Source organism: Pelmatolapia mariae, linkage group LG14 (genome assembly GCF_036321145.2).
Source record: "Pelmatolapia mariae isolate MD_Pm_ZW linkage group LG14, Pm_UMD_F_2, whole genome shotgun sequence".
Classification (NCBI taxonomy): Eukaryota; Metazoa; Chordata; class Actinopteri; order Cichliformes; family Cichlidae; genus Pelmatolapia; species Pelmatolapia mariae.
The window spans coordinates 16,937,515-16,947,844 of NC_086239.1; the positions used below are offsets into that span (position 1 = coordinate 16,937,515).

Below are 10,330 nucleotides of genomic sequence, written 5' to 3' on the forward strand. Positions count from 1 at the left end.
ATCATGGTTTGTTGCTACATTTCAGGCAGGGTCATGGGGGATCCTGTCAAAATTGATGGAATTATGAATACAGACAGTCTGATTTTGATCCACACAATGGCATGCAATATCATTAAGAAAGTGTCTGGTTGGCATGGTTTCATTTATTAAGTACCACAATGATCCTATCCACACTGTCGATACAGTAAAAGCATGCCTGGATGGAAAAACACACAATGCAACACTGTCAGTCACGGACTCGCCTCCCCAGAGCCTGGACGTTATTGAATCATAACACTATTGAATCAGTGTGGGATTCTTGACAGAGAACAGAACAAAAGGCAGCCAACATCCCAAGAAGAGCTTTTAATGTCCTTCAAGAAGTGTTTAGACATATTACCATCTCCCATTTTCCTAGAAAAAGAAAGAAACGAAGGTTAGGTTAAGACTTTTGCACAGTACTGTCCATCTGAATGAGCTGATTTCACCAAAGCAAATGCAGGACATTTGCATCCCACAACCACATGATGTCACATGAAATGTAAAATACATTTTAAATGAAAAGTTTGTGCTTTCATCACATCCTTTTTTTATATGTTTGTTAGTCATGCATCCTAAAACCTGTGCAGCTAAAAAAAAGGCACAGACGATCATGAGGCCACAATTCACAAAATCCCCTGTTGTTTATAGTCAGCCACTTATATGTCATCTACTGTAACCTAAGAAGAAGATGTACAGAAAATAACAACTGACGTGATGTATTTATAAAAATGAGGCTGACAGTATTTTCTGCCAAAAAATGCATCTCTTCAAAATGTCTCACATTTGAGAAAAACAAACACATGGTTGCATAATTTTGACACACAGACATTTCCATGTAAATTGATTTCCAAACGTCTTGGGTAGTGGTCATTCAGGAAATAGAACACGTGTTATCAAACTATGAGTTCAAAGGAGATTCAAACCAAAATTGCTGCAGTTTTACAGACCCAAGCACATTCTCAGCAGGCAAAAGAGGAAGTGGGTAGGTGCTTTCACATGAATCACTTGGAACAGCTGGGGGAAAAAAGTGGTCCAAACACAGTATAAATACCCCTCTGAGCTTCTTTGCCACAGTAAACGACTGTGAGCCAACAAGTATGATCGCTGTGGTGCTGCTGCTGCTGGCGCTGGCCGCCCAGTCCTCTGCTAAGCCTCTGTCATCTGAAGACATTGACAAGCAGCTTTTAGCTGAGGTAAGAGCTCTTATTCAGTCATTATCTAGCCTTCAACTGGCTTCTGTTTTTTTTCTGTTTTATCTGGGGTTTTTGTTACAATGAGCATGAATGTTTGGTCTGGAGCTTTTCTGATTTTTAAATGAGCTTCATATCACAGTTTTTTGTTCTGTATCAAACAGAAATACCTTCATCGATTCTATGGCCTTCCAAGTGGTCTCCAAGGTAGACGGACGTCGTCAAATTTCCTTCAAGCCAAGATCAAGGAAATGCAGAAATTCTTCAAACTGGAGGTACTCAAAAATATAACCAGTAATTTCCAAAGAAATGAAAAAAGTATATTCCGTATTAAAAGTTCACCATTCAAAAGTTGAATATTATCAGGGAATCCAGCTTCTTTTCAGCTGCTCACAATAACAAAAGTGTTAATCGAAACGATATATGTACTCACATGACATATTCTCCACTATCTCTTTTACTTGTAAAGGTCACAGGGACTCTAGATGACAATACTTTAGCAGTGATGAAGGAGCCCAGATGTGGCGTTCCAGACATTGGGGAGTACAACCACTTCCCTCGACACCTCAAATGGGAAAATAACAACGTAACATTCAGGTATGCATTTAGGTGCCATAAAGTAAGAGGTGACGCAAGTATTTTTGCTCAAGTGTAATTTATTCACCAGCTTTCCCGGTCTTATATCCTCTGATGTTTCAGGATAGTGAATTACACACCAGATCTGAAGAAAGCGGATGTAGACAAAGCCATCCGTAGGGCTCTCAACGTTTGGGCTGACGTTACTCCTCTGACTTTTAAGAAGCTTTACAAGGGCAATGCAGACATTATGATCAGCTTTGGATCAAAAGGTACACAAACTATTGATTGAATTCTGATATATTACAACTGAATTGAACACAAGTGTTGAAGGGTTGCTGTGGTGCATTCCTGCTCATTGTCTACCCTTTATTCTGAAGAGCATGGAGATTACAACCCATTTGATGGGCCTGATGGACTGCTGGCTCATGCCTACCCTCCTGGCCAAGGCATTGGAGGAGACACTCACTTTGATGAGGATGAACACTGGACCAAAGATTCATCGGGTAAGAATTATCCACAAGAATATTGAGCAATATCTAAACTTTTTTCTAGTGATAATTACTATTATCCAACAATATTTTGAATTCAACATCTTTTCTTTCAGCTTACAACCTGTATATAGTGGCAGCCCATGAGTTGGGTCATGCCCTGGGGATGTCCCATTCCACAGACCCAGGCGCACTGATGTACCCCATCTACACCTATACTACAGGCTACCCACTGGCTGAAGATGACATTGAAGGAATTCAAGCCCTCTATGGTAGGAGTACTGTACTGTTTGACTGTAAGCTTAACTTATGGAAAACTGAGGACTGGTTGTCATCAACAGCAGATTAATGCCACATGTCCATCAACCACAGGTCCAAACCCAAATCCGAAGAAAGTGAAACCAAGGCCCGACGCCCCAAAAAAGTGTGACCCCGAGCTAACTTTTGATGCTGTCACAGAGCTCAGAGGAGAAACCATCATCTTCAAAGACAGGTACAACATGAGCCTGATCAGGTTCTTCATCACTCTGGAAAGATCTAACCACGATATCTAATCTATAACCACTTGACACAATCTATGAACAAGAGTTCCATTTTCTGCCTAAGCTCTACCAAAATAAAAGCTCTGTAAATTCTGTACTGTTCATCGTGCTGTTTTTTCACACCTCATTTCAGATACTACTGGCGCATACATCCTCAGATGGTGGAGCCTGAATTGACTCTGATTAAGTCCACTTGGCCATCTATTCCCAAAAAAGTAGATGCAGCTTATGAGAACCCAGAGAAGGATTTGGTTATGATATTTAGTGGTGAGTAGTTCACACTTTCTGGTCATTTCTTAAATAAACAGTAGAGTGCGTGTACATCGTAAACCTATTCCACGTTTCACCAGGGATCCAAATGTGGGCTTTGAATGGATACAACCTTGTGGATGGTTACCCAAAATACATTCATAAACTTGGTCTTCCCAAGAGCATCAGGAAAATAGATGCAGCCGTGCACATCAAAGACACTGGGAAAACTCTGCTGTTCACCGATGAAGACTACTGGAGGTATGTGGAGACATAGGAGTGATTGTAATGGTCACACTGCAGCTTTGTCAGGAATCAGACTCAACAGTGTTGAATGACTAAATGGTTATGTGTCACCCACAGCTATGATGAAGCAACAGGAACCATGGACAGTGGCTACCCACGATCCATTGAGGAGGACTTTCCTGGAATGGAGGATGAGGTCGACGCTGCTGCTTATCACTATGGTATAATAAAGTCACACTCTGAGTAGAAGAAGTATCCAAAGGTATGATTTTTATCCACCAGTACTGATACTGATCTCTGTTTTACAGGATACTTGTACTTCTTCCATGAACACCTGCAGTATGAGTACAGTTACAACTCAAAGAAGGTTATTCGCATCCAAAGGGCCAACTCCATTCTCAACTGCTGATGAGAAGGACCACAGGATCCAGCGACGACTTATATTGATTTCAATTAAAGCAGGCTTTGAGAAATACAATACAAACTATGCACATAAATACATATCAAAATGAAATGTGGAAAGACAGCCCAGTGTATGAGCAGGGAAACTTCAGAGCTTAGAAGGAAGAACTCAACTTTGTAGAGATTTTTATTTTAACTATAGTGCTGGACACAGAATGCTGGAAAATTCTATAGAAATGTTTTCTCATATTTATTTTACAACAATATATTTGTCCCAACTTTTATTTTGGATGTCAGGATCTTCTGGTAAAGTTCTTTGAATGCTTTGTGATCTCAATATTTGACCGAACAGTTTTTGTGCTTCCTTTGACTTTTTCAGTTTTTTAATTAATTCAAATAAAGTTTGATTATTGATGAATGAAGTCATGTTTTTTAATTATTATTATATAGTGGTACACAGGAGGGATTAAAAACTTCTTACATATTGAAGGAATTCGAGAATTTGACCCTTCTATGGTAGGAATCTTACAACCAAACTTACTGTTTGGTTGTAAGATTATCTTCGGGAAAAACTGAGGACTTCTTTATCATAAACGGTAGATTAATGTCACATGTCCAGCAACCACAGGTCCAAACCCAAAGAAAGTGAATCTGAGGCCTGATGCCCCGAAAAAGTGTGACCCCCACATTAACTTTTGATGCTGCACAGAGCTCAGAGGAGAAACCACCATCTTCAAAGACAGCTACAACATGAGCCTGATCAGGTTCTTCATCACTCTGGAAAGGTCTAACCACGATATCTAATCTATAACAACTTGACACAATCTGTGAACAAACTCTACCAAAATAAAAGCTCTATAAATTCACCATGTACTGTTCATTGTGCTGTATTTAAACCCCTCGCTGTGGATACTCCTGGCGTATTCATCCTCACATTGTGAAGCCTAAACTAGCACAGATTAAGTACATATGACCGTCCATCTTACAGAAAGTAGATGCAGCTTATGAGCTTTATTTTGGACTTTCTGGTCGACTACTCTGTGAACTCAGTATTTAATTAAACTACTGTTTCCCTTTTTTCAAGTTTCTTGAAATTACAATGATTAAAATAAAGCTGGAAAAGTTTGATTAATACTGGAATTATTATTATTATTATTACTATTATTATGGTACAATATTAAAGAGGGGTAGTGGCAGTGGTTATAAACTTCCCACATGTTGACACACTGTGTTAGTGCGGTGTGATCAGTGGGCTCAACTGATAAAAAGCTTAAAGCAGCTGGACATCTGTTACATGGTTACTTATAACAACCTGGCCATGCATAATGAAATGCAGTCAGACAGATGAACCCGTTAATAGGTTTATTCATAATCCTCTTCCAGGCATCTGTAATGATTCCTGGAGCCTTCGAGTGAGCTAATAGATGATTCAAGTTTGCAGAGCATTGTGAGCTTGTGTTGTTCAGGACAAGCTGTATTCAGCATTGCACTTACTTGTTGTGTTGTGTCTTAACATGTTGTGCAAAAAAGTGATTTCTGATGTGTCTATGTGTTTTATGTATAATTTCTTTACTTATACTCATAAATAGACTGTAGTGAATAGGATTCATGACGGGATTAGATTAAAAAAAAACAAAATAAAGAAATGACCTGCTTTGCAAGTAGTAACCTGCATTATAATCAATCTTGGCCACTTAAAATATTTTTATAGCACTGTGATCCTATTTCCTGCCACCCTCTACACCAGATCTATCTTGAAAAAGACATTAGGAGTTTTGACGGTGCAAATTTCTGGCTCAAAATGACTCAAAATCACAGAAAAAACAATAAATAAAAAACAAAAAAATCAATTTTTGGGAAAACGTTTGTTGTTTTTGGCACAACACAGGCACTGTCCACTTTATTAAGATCTTTTGAAACTTTTACATGCAGTTGCTTATATTTTTCACTAGAGGGCACTCCTATTAAAGGCTTGAGTGCTTCACAGTCCACTTCAGAATAAAAAAGGCTGATTTGATCAGACTCCCAAAGGTAAATTTGGGACAGATTAAATGACTGCTATGCTGAATTAATATGCTAATTCATGTCAATACCTGCTGCTTAGATTTCAGTCTCTACACCACAAAGTGCCATCTAATCCATTCCTCAGTGTACAGAAAACAAATGTTTTTCAGAACAAACAAGGCGCAGTCTGAACATTGGCTCCTGTTGATCAAACAAACTAGTCACTTACACAGACTATCTTCCTCCTCCAACCTGTTACACCCGGCTACCTGAATAGAGGGTGTAAGAATAGCAGTATTAAGGAAAGCAAGTATTCGTGTCCACTGCGTGAGCTGTCCACTTTTGAAAAGGTCACCAAAGTATATCTAGCTGTAGTTTAGGAAACAGTGCAGTCCCAGCCAAGCAGGATAATCCACAGGCTCAATCATGTGGACATAATTACAGTGCAGTGAAGCAGTCACCTCATTTGCTCATTTCCAAAGTATTGCGATGGTGTGTGCTGCGTCACCGGTTAACAAATCCTGTGTGCGTGTTCTGATGTTCAGCTATGAGCGCCTAAGCTCCAGCTTACAGAGACGCAGAGGATGCTGCTGAAAGAAGCATGATCAAAATAACTTTATCAAGTTATCTCCGTGTGTCCAAAAAGATGTAACCACTTACATTTTTATATGTAGCTTTTCTGTGTTTTAAATAAAAGTAATCATTTTTGGATAGTATCAGTGCAAAGAAATCGTTTAAACAAGAGAGCTCGTTAAGCAAACAGGCAGGAAGAGGGAGGCTCAGTAACCACTGTTAGAGCTGACTCCAGGCCTGCACTTGAAGTGGTTTGAAAACCTTCCCTTTCCACCAGCCTTATGCTAAAGATCATGTTCAGAGAGGGACTGAAAAAAAAAGTACAGCCAGTCCTGCTCAGCATAGATAAATGAAGCACTTACAGCCGCTCACTTTCTTGGATACATACACTCCTCAGGGGGAAATTGAACAAGCGAGCCTCTTGTCTCTGGATGTTTACTGACTCACTCTTACTCATAGTGAATCTGAGCAACTTTGGCTGTTGACTTATAGGAAGCAGTGCAACTGACGAGCATTGAAAGAAACAAACAAAAAAAATCAAGTCCCCTTTAGTCCGTGTGGATTTAAAGGTCATGCAAGTCTCCTTTTTATCTCACTGCTGGGCACCTCTCCCGATCCTGCTGCAGTCAAAAATCATTAATATGAACCAACTCATCCAAAATGCAGAAGCGAGGATTTGAACCTGACTCAAATGAGGAGATCATAGCCTTGAATTTTAATGTCTTTCCAGTGGTCAGGTTGGAAAATACTGTTGGCTGAAGAGCAGGAGGTTTAACCCCATGGCCCCACTGCTCATCTAGCAGCCAAAACTCAAGTGGGTGTGGTTTAGCCATCAGTGTGCTTGTGCACTGCACTGAACTCCCAAAAGCCTTCAAATTGACCATAATATCCATACCCATCTTTAATTTTGAAGTGCCGTCTTATTTAAAACAACTTTTCTTTTCTTTTCTTTTCTTTTTTTTTGTTTCAGTTTGTCAGAGTGTAGCAGAAATTTGGTTTTAATCAGAACTTGAAGGTAATGGACAGAGACAGTTGAAAGAGATCAACCCAAAAAAAAAAGAAAAAAAATCAGAGAGGTGGTGTCCTCTGGGGGAAACCTTCGCAGCCCCAGCAGCTTCTGATGGAAACCAGATGGAGGAGAGAGAGAAGTAGGGCAGCCGTCTCAGGATGTATCCGTTTTCCTGTGGGAAACTCCGTCCAGACCACTATAATGAGAGAGGTGATGCAAGAGTCCTGCTGCCTCTACAATGGACTGATTTGTTTTAAAAAAAAAACAACTTGTGCACATTCACTCCATGAGGCTGACGAAAATGTTCATTTTCTCAAAAAAATGTGTCGTCTTCATCATATCTTAGGTATAGAGGCAACTTTCTTGTGACACAGCAGTTTGTGTTGAGCCTGTTATAATCAGGCTGATAAATGTGGCCCTTTTAGCTGATGGCAAATATAACCCTTCTGTGTGTGCGTGCGTGTGTGTGTGCGTGAGTGTGTTCAGCTTATTTCCATCTGAACTGGCTGGTTCAGTATCACAGTGTTTATTTTCTGCAGCCTTCTGTGTGCTGCTGGCCACCTTGTCATTTGCTTGTTCTTTTTCTTCCTTTTTCCACAAATAGAAAAGAAACAATCTGAAGTCGTGATGTTTGCAAAGCTCAGCGGCGCGGCGCTGAAAACACACCGTCTGCAAGTTTCCACCCTCTGGATGCTGGAATGTGGAGAAAATCCAACTCTGCTCCACGCTGACCATCAAGAAGTGATAAGTCAGACCGGATGTGAGCTGAAGCAGTGTCGTAAATTCAGTAAACTGAACTCTCTGGTGTGGCGGTATAGCTGGCAGCAGTCTTCTGAGATTACATTATGTTAAAAGGCTACTTCAAATATTTGTTTTCTGGAAATGTGCTTTTACAACCTCATCTCAAGCAGCTGTGCAATTAAAAAGTGTACAACTTATAATGTAGGAACTGTGGGAAACACTGCACTGTCCTCCCATCAGGATACCACGCCAAATTATCAATAATAAATGAATCCAAAATAAAATTCACTGTAAAAGGAAAGAGTTTAAAAGTCAAATCCACAAGTAAAAACGTTGCATTTACAAAGAATCATTATTCATAGTTTGCAGGCTGTTTTTGTTTCCAGCTCTCATTTGGCATGTGGGCCTCTTTGTAATCATTGCACTCAGTTGTCAGAGAGAGTAATACAATCCAGGATTTCTTCCTTAATGTGGAGAGTCACCATCTTCTCTCATAAACGCTCCTACGCTGTGGACGAAACCTAACCTGAAACTCTTTACAAAATAAAGGCCAACCTTCATTCACAACTGAAACCGAGACCAATCTATTATTATCTATTGGGGTCATTTATAAGATAAGATAAATACTTTAGCTACTGTAATGAATGAGTAAATATAGTAGTTACGATCGTTTACCAGTTGGAAGGTTGGACGATCAATCTCCGACTCCTGTGTTGAAGTATCTTTGGGTCAGATACTAAACCCTGAATTGCCCCCAATGCTTCCACTGGAGTAAGTGCATGTGAATGCTAGATAAAAGCGCTTAGTCATAGATAAGAGTGCTGTATAAATATGTGTGTGTGACTGGGTGATTGTAGTAGAAAGCCTTTTGAGTGCTCAAATTGAGTAGAAAGCCGTAGACCAGTACTTGTAATCTATATAAGTAGCCATTTACCAGTTAAGTATAATCATGTTTTTTTTAAACTACTTTTATTTCAGACAGGAATAATCTAAAATGTTCCAATCATGGCTTTTAATTATTTGTATACTGAAAGCGAAAGAAAAAGTGCAGCTGTGGCTCTGGACGTAGAGTGGGGCTCGGTAGGAAGGTTGACGCTTCAATCCCTGACTGTGTTTCAAAGCATTCTCAGGCATGAGGCTGAACCCCAAGTCATCCATCGACATGTGAGTTTGAATCCTAGATGAAAGAGAATAGGTGGTGCAGTGAGTGTTTGGAGGCTCAGGCCTGGACTGGTAACCTGTCCAGGGCATAACCGTGATGATCATCGAGGAATGTTTCAAATATTTTGCACTGAAACACTCATAATACTTTGATTTAGTCTATATTCTTAAAAAATAATTAATCATCCATTTCCAAGTTCAGATACTATATGACCCTACAGCAATTACAGTTTCCGCACCAATAGTCCAGTGGCTGTAGATTTATAGGAGGAACCATCATCATGAATAAAAATATCTCAGCGGTGCATATAAATATGCGTCTGGGGTCACAAATGAGCTCGTACGGTCACTTGAAAATCAGACCTGTTCCGTGCACTGCTGACATGTGGACGAGTCCCACTGTGTCTGATGAGTGTGAAAATAAAGAAGGTATTTTTAACAGTCTGAGCGGCACTCACGTGGACATTTGCTGCGACTTTTCCGTCATCTGTTCAGCACAAGCAAAAATACATAAGAGCATCTGAAGATCTGAAGACAGCAGCAAATCACAGCTGCCTCATTGCTTCACGGAGGAGTGATTTAGAGGAAGCTTTACCTCATGCGCAAAAGGCTTCCAATCAACATGTAGGCTGCAGACCGCTGTTTGAAGCATTGCCCCTTTTTACATGGCAATCCAAGTTTAAATGTGATTTTTGTTGTGTCATTTGTGCACAATAATGCCGTGGAGCAGTACAAACTTCAGCAGCTTTAGTGGCTCTCAGAACAAAAAACAAGCAGCTCTTTGTGGCCTGTGACAAGTTGAGCGGATCTTTTGTTTGTCTGGAAAACAAAACCTCTGCAGTTCGCTGACACAGTACCTTGGTGCCTATTGTTACAGCAGCACAACAAGCCTGAGGGCCTTTCAAAGCATCCAAATGTCTCTGTTGTGACATGAAAACTTGAAAACTGAAAAAAGAGAGAATAAAGAGTTAAAACCTCGCAGCGTTCAGAGCAATATGGGCTCATTGATGAAGCAAAAGTGGATTAGTTGCTTGGATGGCTTGATTCTCTGGAGGATTTCTCCGGGAAGGTCAAATTACATTTGTTTGATAGTTGTTCAAGCAAGAACAGCGTACTTAATAAAAA

The 10,330-nt window shown here is 40.0% G+C and overlaps 1 protein-coding gene across 1 annotated transcript; it reads left to right on the forward strand.

Moving 5' to 3' along the window:
- Positions 1 to 1,114: 1,114 nt before the first annotated feature.
- On the forward strand, positions 1,115 to 4,068 carry mmp13b (matrix metallopeptidase 13b). The gene is made up of 11 exons (XM_063493357.1): positions 1,115 to 1,214; positions 1,376 to 1,486; positions 1,681 to 1,808; positions 1,911 to 2,059; positions 2,168 to 2,293; positions 2,395 to 2,550; positions 2,651 to 2,771; positions 2,954 to 3,087; positions 3,171 to 3,330; positions 3,433 to 3,536; positions 3,624 to 4,068. The coding sequence occupies exons 1-11, from the start codon at positions 1,119 to 1,121 to the stop codon at positions 3,722 to 3,724; spliced, it is 1,386 nt and encodes a 461-aa protein (XP_063349427.1). The 5' UTR covers positions 1,115 to 1,118; the 3' UTR covers positions 3,725 to 4,068.
- The last annotated feature ends 6,262 nt before the right edge of the window (positions 4,069 to 10,330 follow it).

Bases quoted from the DNA above. Each gene is read 5' to 3' on its own strand.
- mmp13b (XM_063493357.1), top strand. From the start codon at position 1,119: ATGATCGCTGTGGTGCTGCTGCTGCTGGCGCTGGCCGCCCAGTCCTCT. The intron at 2,551-2,650 runs GTAGGAGTACTG...CATCAACCACAG, and splicing joins AGGAATTCAAGCCCTCTATG to GTCCAAACCCAAATCCGAAG. The intron at 3,331-3,432 runs GTATGTGGAGAC...TGTCACCCACAG, and splicing joins ACCGATGAAGACTACTGGAG to CTATGATGAAGCAACAGGAA.